General features: G+C 40.5%; 1 protein-coding gene across 1 annotated transcript in view; it reads left to right on the forward strand.

Moving 5' to 3' along the window:
* Nucleotides 1–19,615, forward strand: part of LOC106085334 (protein encore) — a 273,307-nt gene that overhangs the window by 239,357 nt on the left and 14,335 nt on the right. The window contains exons 11-16 of the mRNA XM_059361116.1: nucleotides 523–857; nucleotides 921–1,096; nucleotides 1,172–1,429; nucleotides 1,497–1,556; nucleotides 1,618–1,945; nucleotides 2,007–4,228. Of these exons, the coding sequence (XP_059217099.1) occupies nucleotides 523–857; nucleotides 921–1,096; nucleotides 1,172–1,429; nucleotides 1,497–1,556; nucleotides 1,618–1,945; nucleotides 2,007–4,228 (3,379 nt within the window). The remainder of the gene's footprint in view (nucleotides 1–522; nucleotides 858–920; nucleotides 1,097–1,171; nucleotides 1,430–1,496; nucleotides 1,557–1,617; nucleotides 1,946–2,006; nucleotides 4,229–19,615) is intronic.

The raw sequence follows: 19,615 nt of genomic DNA on the forward strand, positions 1-19,615 counted from the left end.
AGACGCTCCACGTTTAACGAATATATTTAGGTCAATTTGATGACGAAATTTTTTCAAAACTCGGCGAGAACATCACAAGACAATTTCAGCGGCGGTTATCCCTCCCTAGTGTTAGCGATGCTTACCTAAGCCTGTAAACTGGTCTGGTGTCGTTCTGCAGCAAGGCGTTCGGACTCGACCATAAAAAGGGGGTCCCTTATCATTGAGCTGAAACTTGTATAGGACAGCACTCATTTATATGCTCCTTAATGGAATGTTAATGGGCAAGTTTGCATTTGCATTTTGAAAGAAGTACCGTTCACTTCTACTTATGGTTCTAAAAACTGGCATACCCAACTTATGTCCATTAGATAAATAGCACACGCATTAAAAATTCATAACCGACACCCATATGTATATCTAACTTCATTCATTCTCAAAGATATCATTCGATTTGCAACGGACCGGACAATTGTTCAGCACCAGAGCTAGAAAATATTGTTAGGTAAATAAAATCGTATGTTTGCTTGTCTCTATTTCCAGCACGGTATATCATTTCGACCCGTCCAATCCACCGCCCAGTCAAGCAATGCCATCTGGAGGTAACGGCAACGGTAATGGTGGCTCTGGCACTGGTATGTATCACTCTTCACAGAGCATAGCTTCTCCCCAACAGCATTCAATGCACAGTGCCGCTAAGAAGCAACACAAGGGACACCAACCGCACCCGAAAAGTCAACAGCAATATGCCCCAGCTGATACACCTCCATCGCCCGTTGGAGTGGAGACAGTGGCTGAATCATCGACCCAGACAGTAAATGAATGCGATGATGTGAATGCTAAGAATGTGGGTGATATGACCTATTTAGAGGGTGGTGGTGTGTATATGATCCTATAATCAGGTGTTTTTTGAGATATTCAAGTTGATTTCTTCGTAACAGATGCTTCAATTAAAGACGAAAACGATGAATGTGATAATTCAGCTAATGGCTGCCTCAGTATAACCACTACAACATCGACGAAGAATTACGATCGCATTGAAGTGCAAAAGTTTAAAAACCAAGCTACCAGTCCCAATATTCCCATCAATGAGAAGGAAGATATAACCAAATTTGAGGTAATTACGTTTTTTCCTTTGTATCTGAGTGTGTTTGTACATTTCTGATGCAATTATTTTTTACATTGTGTCTAGAGTTCTAGCCTGGCTCCTCCAACTGTGGCGACTCCTTTGTTGCAGTCACAGTCTCATCAACAACCTCAGAATCGTGAAACACCCCAATCGGCGCGTTCTACTCCATTCAGCAATAGTGATACCTTGACAAAACGATCTTCCGAAGAGCCCAGAACTACCAGCTGGACACAGAGCTTTCAGGCTCCAGATGGGTCCACAGTATTTCATACAAACACAACTCCGAATGGAAGCAATGCATATTGTACATATCAGCAGGCGGTATGATTAAAACATTTCCGTTCTGAATGTTGAAAAATAATTGGCAAACACATGTATTTTATTTCAGCCTGATGGAAGCATTTATGCTGTACCCCAGGGAATGATTTACGCTTATCCACCACCTGTGGTGAGTGAAATCTTGAGATAAGTTTAGATTTTTGTTTGTCTGATTTGTCATTTGTCGCCAGGAAGGGGAATTCCAAGGTTATTTTATGCCTGTTTTCGATCCCTCGCAGCAAAGGGCAGGGGAGTCCACTGGCATTCTTCAACCCGGAACGCAAACTATATATCCAGCTGGCGGTACCACAACTATGGTGCCGATCGCGGCGTACCCAACTGCACAATTCGCAACAACCAATGGTACTCCAATTTATCCTGGCCAAGTTATATACTCCAGTGAACAATTTCAAACGTCTGCAGCACCATTGGCAGCTGCCGCGCCATCATCGACTGCAGGTCAACTACAGCAAATACCAATGACGACGTATCCCATAGGATATCCTTATCCATATAATGGTGAGTAATTTTGTTGATTTGGTTTCCACCTAATTTGTTGTCACCATTTGTATCGGCATAGGATACTGGGGCCAAACCATGACATACTATGTACCTCAACAAGCTGTACCCGCCACATCACTGTTAAGTGCACAGGCAGTCCCTCAAGTGGGGCCTGCTACTGCAGGTGCACACGTCGCAGGCGGCGTGAATGCATCTGGTCCCAATGGACTACATGCGACGGCTGGACCGTCACTGAACTCCTCGAATGTGAACAATGCTGCTGGTGGCGGTGGTGGGAATTCACAAAATATAAACCATCCTAATGGGCAGGCCCCGAGCGCCTACCAATCCCACGGCACTACTGGCACAGTAGTCAGTGCTAGTGCGGGAAACCAATCCAGTGGAACAACATATTATGGGACAGGACGTATAAAGCGTCCCAATACGTCGCACTTTTCTAGCGGTAGCTCAGGAAGTAGTCATCAAGTTCTAACGACTACTACACTTCCTAATGGTGTCAGCGCGACGACATATCAACTGGGCCATGCAGTTCCCACACTGACATTAGCAGCTACGGCACCAGCGCCAGGGGCTGCAGGAGGAACCGCCACTACTGATCTCAGTGGGGGTGCAGCGACGTCCGCTACTGCCACTATGTACGCTTTGCCACAACACGCTACTATATTTCCGGCGAATATGTTTCCTTATGCAGCAAACGCAGCTCCGACCATCGGCCCGCAGCCCGCAGCGAGCATGGCTCAACAAGCCGCCATTATTTCCCAGCATGGTAACCCACAAATTCCTGCACATGCCGTTGGAGGCCATCCTACTGGAGCTACCGCTGGTGCAATGCACAATAACCATCATTCGAATACTGTGATCACACCTTTCTATACAACAGCACATCATCACAATCCACATGCGACCATACCAGCAGGGGCTCATACGCTTCACGCCCCTGGACCAGCAGCGATACCAATAGTAGATCCTGCTTCTCTGATTAATGCCGCCCAAAATGGTCCTGGCAACCACCCGTACATAGCCAGAAGCGGTGTCGGAATAGCTGGTAATGGTGGTAATAACAACAGTACGTCGCAATCGGCTCCTAGTACTCCACATTCAATGCCCTCGGCGGCCTATCACTCGCAGCGTAATCCTCCCGTATTTTCTACGCCACCCATAATGAACAACAATGTAGGTCCTTACAATAGTGCCAGTTCAACTCCACATTACTATGGTGGCGCACCAGAACAACCTCTCCAATCGGGTGGTGGAAACTGTAGTAACAGCCCACACAACTCATATCCTTCGACTAATACGTACGAAAAGAGGAACAATGGTAACGGCGGAGGTGGTGCAGGCGGAAAAAAACCGGTTCCTTACCAAAGCGCAAGTTTAAGTCGGCAAAACTCTACAAACTCCGGCGGTTACAACGCAGGTGGGAAGCCCTCATCATTATTGGGCAATAATACTAACAACGACACAAGAGCTTCACCAGGCGGCAATAGCACAAATTCTCGCACACACTCAATAAAGAGATCGGGCGGAAGCAGTGTAAATGACAAACCCCAAACTCCTCTGTTAAGCGGACCACCTAGTTTTCCCGGAAGCGCAAACATCAACAGCAGCACCTATCCATCTGCGACCACTGTTGAAATGACGAGCACTGTAGTTCCGGTCGTTAATGTTGCTAAGCCACCTATCCGCTTAAATGCCGCTGCAGCAGCGTTCCGCCACAAGAACACATCGGCAAATAGTGGAGTTGGAGGATCCGTTGGAGAATGTCGTCGCAATACTGGTTCACAACGAAATTCGCCTAGCACAAATGCGAGCAGCAGCAATGACAATAGCAACAACAACTCTCCCAATAGTATACAAAACTCTTCCAACGCTGCAACGCCGATCGCTGCTGGCTGTTACGCACCCTCCTATATGATTAATGCTCAGAACAATGGCGGTGAATCTGGCCTATCACACCATCCGCCGCCATCGCTATACATAACAACTACATCGGCTCGAGGACACATTCCACCCCATATACAAGCTGCAAGTAGCGCGGCCGTATCAGCGAGTGCAGCACAGGCTGCTGCTGCTGCCACCACAGGTGTGCCACAGCAGACGACTACAGCAGTTTTAGGAGGAGCCGCTGCTGCCGCTGCTGCTGCTGATGTAGCAAATGCTGCTGCAGTAGCCGCCGCTGCCACCGTTGCGCACCACCATCACCCTCAACCTCTCTTGGGCACATACAATCCCGGCGCTTCGGGACTATACTTCAAATATGGACACACGTATTTTGCTCATGTAAGTATCGGCTATAGAAGAGGGATGCCAACTTAGTGTTAATAATGTATATGAATATACACCAAATGCTTTATATTTAGTTGGGAAGGTCTAAAATGAAAACGGTTCCCTTAAAAGGTGACATGAATATGGGCCAGCTCGTCCTCCTCCTCCTGATAAAAACATAGCGAAATCTGCTGTTTTTGTTGTAAGCTGAATGAAAGCAACCCCAAATTAAATTGTTATCACATTTTTAACAAATCGTAGCCATAAAAAACTCTGCGTTTGCTTACATTTTTAGGTTATGTCATACAAAAATAACTTACTAATTTAATAGCAAAAATGATGAATTGTATGTATATTGGCAATTTTGACGCACATAACCAAATACCAATAATACATAAAAAGTGACATATTATTAGACAAGAACATGTAGTGTGATGGAGCCTTTACCAAGCTCGAAACGTCCACAAATGGCTTTGTCTGTGTGCGATCCGACAGTGAGTCTGGCAATTTCTCTTCTGTATCAAAAAAACCTTCCATTCCTGTGATATTCATTCTCATGGTCAAACAGTTCGACTCTATCCCCTTTGGTAAAAAATAAAAAAACAAAAGAAAATATGATTTAAAATGAGTAGACAGTGAACTTAAGTCGCATTTACACGATCAGACATGTCATTTGAGCTGTCACTATCTGTATTCATAAGACTTGCTATCACACCTGTATGTTATTTTCGTATGACATAACCTACAAATGTGAGCAAATCTATTTTTTATACCCTCCACCATAGGATGGGGCTATACTAATTTCGTCATTCTGTTTGTAACACCTTGAAATATGCGTCTAAGACCCTATAGAGTATATATTGGGTTGCCCTAAAAGTAATTGCGGATTTTTTAAAAGAAAGTAAATGCATTTTTAATAAAACTTAGAATGAACTTTAATCAAATATACTTTTTTGCACTTTTTTTTCTAAAGCAAGCTAAAAGTAACAGCTGATAACTGACAGAAGAAAGAATGCAATTACAGAGTCACAAGCTGTGAAAAAATTTGTCAACGCCGACTATATGAAAAATCCGCAATTACTTTTTGGGCAACCCAATATATCTTTGATCGTCACGACATTTTAAGTCGATCTAGCCATGTCCGTCCGTCTGCCTGTCGAAAGCACGCTAACTTTCGAAGGAGTAAAGCTAGCCGCTTGAAATTTTGCACAAATACTTTTTATTAGTGTAGGTCGGTTGGGATTGTAAATGGGCTAAATCGGTCCATGTTTTGATATGGCTGCCATATAAACCGATCTGAGGTCTTGACTTCTTGAGCCTCTAGAGGGCGCAGTTATTATCCAATTTTTACATTTTGTACAAAGCTTCTCCCATGACCTTCAATATGCATGTGAAATATGGTCTGAATCGATCTATTGCTTGATACAGCTTCCACATAAACCGATCTTCAGATTTTGCTTCTTGAGCCCCTACAAGGTGCAATTCTTATCCGAATGACGTGAAATATTACACAATGACTTCTACAATGTTTAGCATTCATTTCAATTATGGTCCGAATCGGACTACAACTTTGTATAGCTCAAATATCATAACAATTCTTATTCATTATTCTTTGTTTGTCTAAAAAGAGATAACACGCAAAGAACTCGATAAATGCGATCCATGGTGGAGGGTATATAAGATTCGGCCCGGACGAACTTAGCGCGCTCTTACTTGTTGTATGCGTAATAATTGTTTATGTTAGGAGAATGATGGTTCAATCATAAATTTGTGAAAACAATTTAGTTTGGGGTTGCTGTCATTCGGCTGACAACAAAAACAGCTGATTTTTTATGTTTTTATCAGAAGGAAAAGAACACGCTCTTAACAAAAAAAAAACTACATGTGCTATTTTGAAAAGTGATTTTCATGTGTTAGTTTCATTTGTATCATACGACATGTACAACTCTACATGTGCTAAATTTGGCATGTCATAAGACACCTACATGCCGTGTAATATCACACTCCTACAATAAGTTTGTTCGTATGCTCAAACATTTGTGCAAAATTTGGACAACTTTGTGCTAGAAGTCGTTTGTTTATTTTTCCTGCAGAAGGCGAGGGAGAGAGAGAGAGCAAATTTTGACAGGTCAAAAATTAATATTTTCTGCGAAGAGTTTTTTGTCAGCAGAATAGAATAGATGTTTTATGAAGGTCAAGGCGGTCAAGGCGTACACAAGGTACTCTACTTTTTGTTGAGAAAAACTTCAACAAAATATCTTAAGTTTTTTAAACATATTTACGGCAAATTTTCTGCACCAACACAAGTCTGCTAGCCTAATAGCTAATTTAAAGTCAGTAGCCTTAAACAAGTAAAAGCGTGCTTAGTTCGGCTGGGCCGAATCTTATATACCCTCCTCCATGGATCGCATTTGTCGAGTTCTTTTCCCGGCATCTCTTCATAGACAAAAAAGGATATAAGAAAAGATTAGCTCTGCTATTAATGCGATATCAAAATATTATCCGGTTTGGACCACAATTATATTATATGTTGGAGACATGTGTCAAATGTCAGCCAATTCGAATAAGAATTGCGCCCTCTGGGGGCTCAAGAAGTAAAATAGACAGATCGATTTATATAGGAGCTTTATCGGGCTATAGACCGATTCAGACCATAATAAACACGCATGTTGATGGTCATGAGAGGATCCGTCGCACAAAATTTCAGGCAAATCGAATAATAATTGGGACCTCTAGAGGCTCAAGAAGTCAAGATCCCAGATGTGTTTATATGGCAGCTATATCAGGTTATGGACCGATTGGATATCATAACAAAACACGTTGTGCAAAATTTCATTCCAATCGGATAAGCATTGCGCACTCTAGACGTTCAAGAAGTCAAGACCCAAGATCGGTTTATATGGCAGTCATATCAAAACATGGACCGATATAGCCCATTTACAATGCCAACCGACCAACACTAATAAGAAGGATTTGTGCAAAATTTCAAGCGGCTAGCTTTACTCCTTCGGAAGTTAGCGTGCTTTCGACAGACAGACGGACGGACGGACATGGCTAGATCGACATAAAATGTCGCGACGATCAAGAATATATATACTTTATGGGGTCTCAGACGAATGTTTCGAGTAGTTACAAACAGAATGATGATGGAGGGTATGAAAAGCATTTTAATTGTTCGCATTATTTTCCTTTACAAAATTTTTATATGGAGTTGACAGTTGTGGATGCGAAAACCCGAATAGAGTACCAACCCTAAGGTGAGAACTTCAGCACAGCTGTTGGAACTGCCAATGTCAATTCATGTCTTAATTCGCCTCAAAAAAAAAAAAAAAAGAATAAATGTATGCAAACTTCAAAATAAGACTTTTACAAATTTGGGGTTTCTGCCGATGTGCTGGCAATCGCTAAATTAAATTTAAGCAATACACCCAACTATTTTTTACTGGTTTCTTTTTACACGGATTTGAAGTTACACGGTTGAGACCAAGAAAATGGCATCATTGCTGAAATGAACATACATAGTAGTGACTGCGATATCCGCTTATTCGATAACTCTTGCCTACGCATTTTGTTCGCATGATATCATAAAATTGTGCATACTTAGGGTGTTTAAAATTTATTAGCTCGCAGTTTTTTTTTATCAATTATCGTGTTAACAATTAAATTGGAACATTTCTGAGCTTAATAAGTGAAAAAAGGTATTTTATCTATGAAATATTAGTTAAGCTTTAAAAACAAAATTTTTTCCTTACTAACAGTTAACAAAATGTCAAAAATTTCAAAGATTCGTAAAAGGCAAGCCATTTCCTTGGAAGTAAAATCAAAAGTTTTGGACTGTCTGGCAAGTGGTGAAGGTTCGACATCTGTGGGCAAGGGTATTGGCTTAAACGAAGCTACTATCAGGACCGCTAAGAAAAATGAGAATAGTTCCAAAATATCGTCATACATTAGAGGTAAAGTGTTAGTAAAAATGGAAAAATGTGAAGTGTTTTGGATTGAGGATTTATTGCAAAGGAGATCACCTGTAGATGGAATTATTATAAAGCAGAAGTCATTACGAATTTATAAGCAACTGCAGATATCGGAGCCATCAACAAGTCGTCAAGATAAGAGAAAGGAATTTTCGGCTAGTGATGGATGGCTTACAGGATTTCTTAAAAGAAACGCATTTCATAATTTAAAAATTAAAGGAGAAATCACATCAGCAGATGAAAAGGCAGCTAGAACCTTTCCAGCAGAACTAGAGAACTGCGGCGAGTAGCAAAATTTTCAAGCACACTTTTTCAGCGACTCGATTTATGTTGATGCTTTTGTTTGGGTGGATGAACGGAAAGTGATTGCTTTCGTATTTGCATGCACCGAACATTCAGTTCGAATCACTTCATCGGTTTCGTACTCGCTGGTTTCATTCAGTAACAAGGGATGATCGAACAAGCTTTCATGAATTGAATGAATTTTTTGTTTCCATTCGAGTTTGTTCGGGACATTTGATTGTTCATTCTACGTACATTCATCCAACTCGGTGTACGTGCAACAAATACTTGTTAGTTTTTCTGTTTTATTTGTTCGAAATGACTGAAAATGTTGAAGGTGGAAATCATACACCGTCTGGTCAACACAAATGTCGCAGTGTTGTGTGGAGCATTTTGGCCGACATTATTAAATCTGACGGTCCAGGTAATGCATCAGCCAGGCGCGACATGCCATAATCCAAAAAAAGACTATACGATTATTGAAATGGTAATGAAATCAATGGATTTGCATTGTTAATGAATTCGGTGTCCCAAACAAAGAAAATGTAAAATCTAGTTAATTTAATGAAATTAAATTTCTAATGTTAGAGTTAAGCCATAAAATCAAATGAAAATTAAGGTTTTTTGTTTTCTAAACCTGTGTTAATTTATTGAAGTGAAGGGCAATGTATGCATATCAAGCACGAGCCCGTTCAGCAGAATCATTCACAGGCCTCTAACCAAAACAAGCATGTGAGTTGTCTGATTGGAACCTAGTGCTTCAATCAATTCGTTTATCAATCACAACATTTTCGTTGCGTTTTGAGCGAGTGCAAATGATTGATTTTACTCGTATTTCAAAACAGATGATCAATCCTACACAATCATACTCGTTGCAGCTCTCTGGTGTAAAAGAGCCTTAATCAGCATGTACTCTCATGTATTGTACTTTTTTTTATAGACATGTGTCCACATGTATGTTCGATGAAATAGAAGCTCGATTTAATGGAAAAACTTGCATATTTATTCCAAAATTCATCTGTCTTATTAAATTTTTCGTACGTGTGACACGGTGTGTACAACTTTCAGAGTTGCTGTTTTTGAAATTACATATGACATGTCTGATCGTGTAATAGGAGCTTTATTTCGTTATGTGTAGGTTAGGCCAAGTTGAAAACAGGATGGGGAAAATTAATCCGGAGTACAATTTCAGAGTTGCTGAATTGTACTCCTTTGTAAAATTTACGCTTTTTGATGGTAAATTGTTGGCATCACTGCTATAGTAGCATTTATAAAGCATAGAACTGGCCAATGCGACTGGAAAATTAGAAAATTTGCCCCCAAATAAATTTTAATTTGTTTCATGATTTCTTGTTCGAAATTGTCTAGCTTAGGCAAAGTTTTTTGAACTTCTTTCCATTTAGAATAGAACCAGACGAAATGTACTGCTGCTTAATGCATTCGTATCATATGGAGATTATTAGGTCTGTTCGCGTACTTTTCCACTAGAAATTTGCAAAAGAGTAAGAGCCATTTTACTCTCTTCAAAAAATTTGCAAGCAAAAGAACGCGAACGACTTCCAGTGAAAATTTGCTGAACAACAGATGATTAGTTTTGGTTGGTTTTTTTTATTTGCTTGCTTAGGAAAACAGTTGTTTTTAAATAAAAAATGCTGGCGATACTTGTGAGGTACTTTCCTTAGATAAGAGTAAATTTACTGGCCCGAGAGTGACAAGGCTAGAAGAAGAGCTTTTCGTAGTATCCGTGATGTCCTTGCCGCTGTAAAGCCATCGCAATTTACAGTGCACGAAGCTACGAATGTCATAGGTGGCGCCAAGTTGCGCAAGTGGCTGGTTTCTGACGGGACTGTCTACACTGATGCTGAAGAATCTGGATCTGCCTGGAGTCGAGTACCTTACAAGTCTCCTAACCCTGTCTGAACACTATTATAGTAGTTTGGAAGACGGGCATCCACCACTGAAACCTGGAAAGGACACGAGCAAGGGCAAGTCGTACAGACCGATCTGTCTTCTTTTATCAGTGTTCAAGATGCATGAGGGACCACTCCTTCCGATCCTTCCGTTGGAAAATTTCCATTCGCCGAGCATCAGCATGCATTTCGGAGGCTGCAAACATTTCGGAGGACTACAACTGCTTTACATGCCACCACCGTACACAAAAATAGAAACAACGTTCTTAAGTCGCCTGTCGGCAGCATTTGGTGTGCTGACCAAGGAACTTTGGACTAACAACCTAATGCTTCTGGATATTGTGGCTAGAAAAATTGCTGCAACCACTGATGTGAAGCTAAGGAAGCTTTCTATTTGGTCATGTGGCGGCTACGGACACTGTGTTTTCATTAAATATATCTGTATCCGTTCACAATTGGCAGACTAATTAGCACTCATTGTTTCCAATCCCACTGTGCGTAACTTTTAACTGCCCAGCCAGACCCACCAAATACCATGGCAGCATCTTCCCTCCTTAACAACTTTAAAGGAACGGTGTTGGTTTCATTTTAGCTCTTTGATGAGGATGATTACATCAAAACACTTAAGAAACCGATAATTCCTCTTTCTTGGTGTCTGGAAGGATACAATGTTTTAATTTTTCAAGATTTTCCAAATAATTTCTCAAATTTTGCACTTACCTTCTAATGTAGAACAACCGACTTGAGGTAAAATTTCAACTGAAATCTAGCTGCTGCCTTTAATATTCATTAAAAGTAAATAAAAATGAAACAAATTTAATATTTACCAATAGAGAATATTTTTATTTTTTACTTACCTCTGCCTTTTTGATCCATTTTGGTGTTAGCTTTTGTATTTTCATGTAACGGTTGCTTACAAAAGTGCTGGCAAAAAAGTCCTATTAGAGATTTGCAGGTTCTCTATTTTCGAACTGTCCAAATTTGCTCTCTCTCTCTCGCGCTGTATTCTGCTGAGAAATAAAGTACGCAAACGACTTCCAGTAAAAAATTGTGCAAATTTGCAAACATTTTTGAGTTCCCGAACACAGCTATTGTTTTCTTAAAGCGCAGTTAAAAAAGTAAAAACCAAAAGCTAAATTCTCTACTCAAAAAGAACGTCCAAAACCCGCAAAACACCCCAAAACACAAAGCTAAAAGATTTTGTCCTATTATTCTTTATGCTAAAAACTGTAGAAATGTTGATAGATACTTCCTATGTCGAAAATTCCCGGTGATCGCCTGTTTCGACAACAGCACCCTTGTCCACTGAAAGGAATGTGCACTGGTCGCATTTCTTAAAATTGGTGGACATTATGGCTAGACAAATTGCTGTGCCACTGGTATTTCCTATGTCATTGTCCGGCTTTCGCGGCTAACAGACAGAAAAAGGAAGATGCCTTCCAGTTCCTACTGTTGAACCATCCAGATCGCTTTAAAGAGCCCAACAACTTGCGAATGTTCACATCTGCTAAGTTAGACTGGTTCTCAAAGAATTGAGAATCTAAAGTGGAACTCCTTCTGATTGCTAGTGAGGGACACACACGCAGAAGGTGTCCTTAGTCCCTTCTTCTTCGATGCCCTCAAAGCTTCTCCAAAAGTCGGTCACATAGTTTTCGATTAGACAGTGACGGACACATTGATTGAGACGTGCGTTCTAGCCAATCACAGCAAAAAAGGAGACCTCTTAAAGTTTAAATGAGACCACATAGTTTTGAAATGCTCACATCCCCCTTTTTATGACCATCTATCATTCGTTGTCCTTCGGGCCTGGTCCTGAAACCTTAGCTTACATGTCGCTAGAGGCATGCCCACAGAATCCAGTTTCCCTGGATTGTGTAGGGTAGTTCCTAGTCTCGCAAGGTCGTCCGCTTTACAATTCCCTGGAATATCTCTAACCGGCACCCAGAACAGGTGAATTTTTAACTGTTCAGCCATCTTGTTGAGAGATCTGCGACACTCGAAGGCGATTTTTGTGTTCAGAAATACTTTCTTCAAATACTTTTTTCACGGACTTAATGACTGCCTGGCTGTCTAAAAAGATATTTATGGCAATCGTCGTGGTGAAATGGCTAAGATATAATGTCATCTTAGCCATTTCACCACTTCCTTAATTGCAAGGATCTCCGCTTGATACACACTGCAGTGGTCGGGTGGTCGCCGTCCACCAGACCACAACACCATAGGTCTGACAATTGGAGTATATACCTAATGCATGACGCACGGTCTCTCAAATTTTGCCAATGGCTCTCTTGCAAGTGTTTGGGACAAGAGTTGCCTATCTTGCCCTTTCTAAAATGGTGGATTTGAAGTTCAATTTCCTGTCCAGCAAAACACCCAGGTATTTTGCGCTTTCTGTAAATGAAACATTCTCTCCATCAAATTCTCTCCTGTTGAAAAGAACTACTTCTGTCTTGCACGGATTTATACCTAGACCACTTTCGGTAACCCACTTCGATCTTGCACGTAAAGCTTCCTGAAGTGTATCTCTAAGAGTGCTGGGAAACTTTCCACTAACCGCAATCGTACGTCATCAGCATAGAGGAGACAGTACACCTCCTTGAGGCGTTCCTCTGCTGACCCATCTTTTTAGATCCACAGGTCCCAAGCCTGCCGTAATGCATCTTTTAGTAAGTAAGTTATTAATAAACTTTCGTACGGTAGAGTTAATGCCTGGACACCCCAAGTCCTTCATGATTGACGTCGGTTTAACATTATTAAAAGCACCTTGAATGTCAAGGAATGCTACCATTGTATATTCCTTGACAGCGAGAGAACCCTTTATGTAGCCGATTAGGTCGTGGAGGGCTGTTTTAGTGGATTTGCCTTTACTATATGCATGCTGCTGCCGCGACAGGCGATCTCCAGGGAGCTTTGCCCTAAGATATATTTCTATCAACCTCTCAAGAGTCTTCATCATAAAGGATGACAGACTAATGGGACAAAAAATTTTTCGCCTTCGAGTGGAAGGTTTTTCCTGCTTTCGGAATGAAAATTACCTTCATGTCCCTCCATCCCACAGGTAAATATGACATGCTGATACATGCAGAGTATATTTCCCTAAGCCAAGCAACCATCCTATCAGACACAGCTAGCAATTTAAACGGTGATACATCATCAGGGCCTGGCGACTTAAAGTAGTCGATTCTTCTAATCGCCCAAAGGATTTTCGGCTCAGACAAAATTTCCCTAATAACCTTCGACGAATGCTTACCAGTGACAACCTCTTCTGGCGCCACGTTGTCCGTTGGAGAATTTCCCGGGAAATGTGTATTCACGATTAGTTATAGTGTTTCCTCACTAGACATTGTCCATGCATTCTCTGACTTCTGATTATATCCCACCTGAATAGGTCTAGAGGATAGTATCCTCAGATGTGTCCTCCACGGAGCTGCAGAACTCCACCCAGAATTTGTTCTGAGCCTTTCTCAGCTCGCCCTTGCGCCCACCATGGCGGTGGACCAAGAAGTCAAATCCAAGATCGGTTTGTATGGCAGCTTTATCAGGTTATGCACCGATTTGAACCATACATCCAACCAATTTCAGCCAAATCAGATAAGAATTGCGCGCTTTAGAGGAAGTCAAGATCTGAGTTCGGTTTATATGGCATCTATACAAAATATGGACCCATATAGTCCATTCACAATCCCAACTGACCTACACTAATAGGAAGTATGAATGCAAAATTTCAAGCGACTAGCTTTATTCCTTCGAAAGTAAGCGTGCTTTCGTCAGACGGATACACGGACACGACTAAATCGACTTAAAATGTCAGGACGATCAAGAATATATATACTTTGTAGGATCTAAGATCAATATTTCGATGTATTACAAAAGAAATGTCGAAATTAGTATACAGATGGGAACATCCAATGGTGGAGAGTTTAAAAATCAAACTTTGATAGGCACTTTATCGTTTGTAGCCAGGGCTGCGGAGTCGGATAATTTTGCTGGAGTCGGGGTCGAATATTTTCTTCAACTCCGACTCAGGCCAATAGAATTTGTTTTAAGAACAACAATAATTTTTATTTTGGACCCGTATTTTTTCAAACGCTGGATTTGTTCCTTATCGGGCAAAACTTGACTTGATATATAGATGTAGTTACCGTATAGACCAAAATCTACCGATTTAGGGACTTGAGCCCATAAAAGGCACAGTTATTATCCGATTTTGCTGAAATTTAAAAAGTGAGTTACACTAAGTCCTTCGAAGCCCTTGCGAAATACGGTCCCCATCGGGCTATATTTAGACATAGCTGGCTTATAGAGCGATCTTCCGATTTAGGATTTTAAGCCCATAACAGGCGCAATTATTGACCGAGCTCGCTGAAACTGAAAACTGTATAAAACCCCTTGACATTAATGCTAATTACGGTCCAGATTGGACAAAGTTGCCATAAAGACCGATCTTCCGATTTTAGGTCTTAATCCCATAAAAAGTGGATTTACTGCTCAATTTCGCTGAAAATTTTCGGCACCTGAAACAAATAGGATCCAGATCGGGCCATATTTGGATGTAATTATGGACTATATCCATTTTTATATCAAAAATGGGTCTTTCTTTACCATAGTTTAAGCATTCCTACAACGGAAATACGTCAAAGATTTGGTAAAATAAATAAAGATTTGGACATTATTTGCAACTGGGCTCATGCCAATTACCGTCATATCAATGAGTCACCAGCACACACAGCTTGTTGAAAAGGCTAACAAACTTGGGTTAATTTTCAACAACTCTCTAACATGGTCCAATCATATTATTACGACTAGTGGAAAAATATTTGGTATGGTATGGACTCTGTACCAAACGCAATCGTTTACGCTAAAACACATACGTCTCCTTCCGGCTAAATCGTTTTTATTGCGTGTACTCTGCTATGGAATTGAACTGTTTGGAACAACTCGCAGCATATTAATAGTGGCGCCTCGTCAACATCTGCTGATTTCAAAATGGCAATATTGTGCATAATCACTACAATTCTTTTTATACCCTCCACCATAGGATGGGGGGGTATACTAATTTCGTCATTCTGTTTGTAACTACTCGAAATATTCGTCTGAGACCCCATAAAGTATATATATTCTTGATCGTCGCGACATTTTATGTCGATCTAGCCATGTCCGTCCATCTGTCTGTCGAAAGCACGCTCACTTCCGAAGGAGTAAAGCTAGCCACTTGTCGGTTGGTATTGTAAATGGGCCATATCGGTCCATGTTTTGATATAGCTGCCATATAAACCGATCTTGAATCTTTACTTCTTGAGCCTCTAGAGTGCGCAATTCTTATCCGATTGGAATGAAATTTTGCACGACGTGTTTTGTTATGATATCCAACAACTGTGCTAAGTATGATTCAAATCGGTCCATAACCTGATATAGCTGCCATATAAACCGTTCTTGGGTCTTGACTTCTTGAGCCTCTAGAGGGCGCAATTCTTATCCAATTGGAATGAAATTTTGCACTTAGTATTTTATTATGATATCCAACAACTGTGTCAAATAAGGTTCAAACCGGTTTATAACCTGATATAGCTGCCATATAAACAGATCTGGGGACTTGACTTCTTGAGCTTCTAGAGGGCGCAATTCCTATCAGATTTGGCTGAAATTTTGCATGACGTATTTTATTCTTACTTTCAACAACTGTATCAAATAAGGTTCAAATCGGTTCATAACCTGATATAGCTGCCATATAAACCGATCTGGGATCTTGACTTCTTAAGCCTCTAGAGGTCGCAGTTATTATCCGATTTGCCTGAAATTTTGTACGATGGATCATCTCATGACCATCATCGCGTCTATTATGGTCTGAATCGGTCTATAGCCCGATACAGCTCCCATATAAATCGATCTCTCCATTTTACTTCTTGAGCCCCCAAAGTCCGCAATTCTTATTCGAATTGGCTGACATTTTACACAGGTCTCCAACATATAATATAATTGTGGTCCAAACTGGACCATATCTTGATATCGCTCTAATAGCTATGCAAATCTTTTCTTATATCCTTTTTTGCCTAAAAAGAGATGCCGGGAAAAGAACTCGACAAATGCGATCCATGGTGGAGGGTATATAAGATTCGGCCTGGCCGAACTTATCACGCTGTTACTTGTTAGTAATCGGTTTGTTTTTTTTTTAATAATCTTATTGTTAACGTCACAAAAATATTAGTCAATTATTTTTTGAATAAGACTGAGTTAAAATGTGTTTAATTTCATTGATATCTCACATACTGTAATTATAAGGGGTCGATTATGGACAGCAACCAACGTTCAGTTGAGTGGTTGATTGACAACGCAACCAAAATAAAAATTTGTATTATGTATGGCAACTTTTAACAATTAAGGTCGGTAATAGTATTTTGGCAGTCCTGCAAAATGTGTAAACAAATAATTACACCACCGCAAAAATGATAGAAGTTGTGAAATGCCATGAATAAACATTTTATTTTGAATTCAAAGCAATGTTGAACTAAGTTTTTATTTATGAACGTGTAAAATATCATTTTATATCACCGTTTGCTGCTCTTCCAAATAGTTCTCTTTAGCTGTTCCAAATTCAGTCAGTGACAGTCAGTGATTGCTTTTTATACCCACCACCATAGGATGGGGGTATACTAATCTAGTCATTCCGTTTGTAACACCTCGAAATTTTTATCTGCAACCCCATAAAGTATTTATATTCTGGATCTTCTCGACATCTGAGTCCATATAGCTATGTCCGTCCGTCTGTCGAAATCACGAAGCGGTCGAACGAGTAGAGCTAGATATTGATCTAGGTCGATGGGCCATAGCTCCCATATAAACCGATCTCCCGATTTGACTCCTTGAGCCTCTGTGCGCCGCAATTTTTGTTCGATTTGGCTAAAGTTTTGCACATAATGTTCAGCGAGGACTTCAAACAACTGTGCTAACTACAGTCCAAATTGGTCTACTACCTGATATAGCTCTCATATAAAGCGATCTCCCGATTTGACTTATTAAGTTGTTACAAGCCGCATTTTTTGTCCGATTTAGCTGAAATTTTGCATGCAGTGTTCTATTATTACGACTTCCAACAACTATGCCAAGTACGGTCCAAATCAGGCTATAACCTGATATAGCTCCCATATAAACCAGTCTCTCGATTATCCTTGTTCGGTTCCTTGATGTTTAATTTTTGCTGGTTTGACAGAAGTTTGGTATGTAGAATAAAATATGTCCATCAACTAAGTTTAGTTTGTATACATTTTTAGGAGAAGCCAAGATTCGGCACGGCCGAACTTAGAAAGCTTTTACTTGTTCTGTTTTTACCCGCCAGTTTAATTGTTTTCCTAGCTTTACCGTCTTTTTACACTATATCAACTGTTCTTCGGAAGTACGCGGAAGATGTTGTTTTTTTGCACATGCACAACACTGCATTTTTTCTATCATCAAGAATTATTGATTTGTGTTGATTTTAACCATGGTAAGACCTACAAACACCAACACATTTATGGGCTTCAGACCTTTTATCGGCGGATCGGTCTATATGAAAGCTATATCTAAATATAGTCCGATCTAAACGATATTTAGGTCAGATATCGGGAGGCTTAAAATAACCCACCGTTTTAAATTTCAGCGAAATCGGGTAATAAATAAAGCTTTTATGGTCTTCAGACCCTTTATCGGGAGATCGGTCTATATGGCAGCTATATCTAAATATGGGCCGATCTAATCCAGGATCCCCTCCAGGCCAGGAGGCTTAAAACTGCACACTATTCCAAATTTTAGCTAAACCAGTTAAAAAATAAAGCTTTTATGGGCTTCAGACCCTTTATCGGCAGATCGGTCTATATGACAGCTATATCTAAATATAGTCCGATCTGGACTATATTTAGGTCAGATATCGGAAGGCTTAAAAGAACCCACTGTTTTAGATTTCAGCGAAATCGGGTAATAAATAAAGCTTTTATGGGCTTCAGACCCTTTATCGGGAGATGGGTCTATATGGCAGCTATAATGGACCGATCTAATCCATGTTTAAGCCAGATGTCAAGAGGCTTAAAATAACCCACTGTTGCAGATTTCAGCGAAATCGTGTAATAAATAAAGCTTTTATGGTGTTCAGAACCTTTATCGGGAGATTGATCTATATGGTAGCTATATCTAAATATAGTCCGATCTGAACCATAATTGGCAGCTATATCCAAATATCGTCCTATTTGGTCCGTTCCAGAACTTAACCAGCGTGAATCAAAAAGACGTATCTGTGCCAAATTTCAGCTCAATATCTCAATTTTTGAAAGCTCTAGAGTGATTACAACAGACGGACGGACAGACGGATAGACGGACAGAGACACGGACATCGTTAAATCGTCGTAGAATTTTACAACGATCCGAAATATATATATGTATGGTCGGAAATTGATATTTCGATGTGTTGCAAACCGAATGACTAAATGAATATACCCCTACGGTGGTGGGTATAAAAATGTAATTTCCTCTTAATTTCAATGCTTTTTTACTAATAAAAACAACAGAGCAATTACAAAAAATTGGTTGCCGAAAAATCACATTTTTAGCAACTGATATTGGCAACTTCAGTTGAATGTTGCCATCCGTAATGAAAACTTAACAACAAACAACGCATTTGAACTTGGGTTGCCATCCATAATCGACTCATAAATCTTGTCTTAATCTTATGTAGAGGAGCCTAAGGAGGCCATCGTAGCGCAGAGGTTAGCATGACCGCATATGGCACTGAACGCCTGGGTTCGAATTCTGGCGAGAACATCATGTAAAAACTTCTCGACAAAGAGGCACGCACTGAGGCACGCCGTTCGGACTCGGCTATGAATCGGACAGCACTCATTGATATGTGAAAAGTTTGCCCCTGTTCCTTAATGTTCATGGTCAAATTTGCATTTGCAGAGGAGCCTAAATAAGGAGATCAATCTATATAGCAGCTATAGCTACATTTTTTCCGATCTGGTATGCATTCTGTAAGACATTGAAGGTCACTGGTCCAATGGACCGATCGCTGCGGGAACAAGGTGGACATTGGTTACTTTAAGGCGCCAATAACTCGCCTTGTCATATCGACCATCATAGGCACTCAGCATTTGTGCAAGAGCCGGTGCCACCCGGCTTCTCACTGAGACTCTCCGCTCCATACCGCTGATTGTCCGCGATTGCCGTTGCAGCTACTCCGTATGGAACTCTGCGATTAAGGAATCTGGGTCTGA

The sequence above is a fragment of the Stomoxys calcitrans genome, chromosome 1 (genome assembly GCF_963082655.1).
Source record: "Stomoxys calcitrans chromosome 1, idStoCalc2.1, whole genome shotgun sequence".
Taxonomy (NCBI): domain Eukaryota; kingdom Metazoa; phylum Arthropoda; class Insecta; order Diptera; family Muscidae; genus Stomoxys; species Stomoxys calcitrans.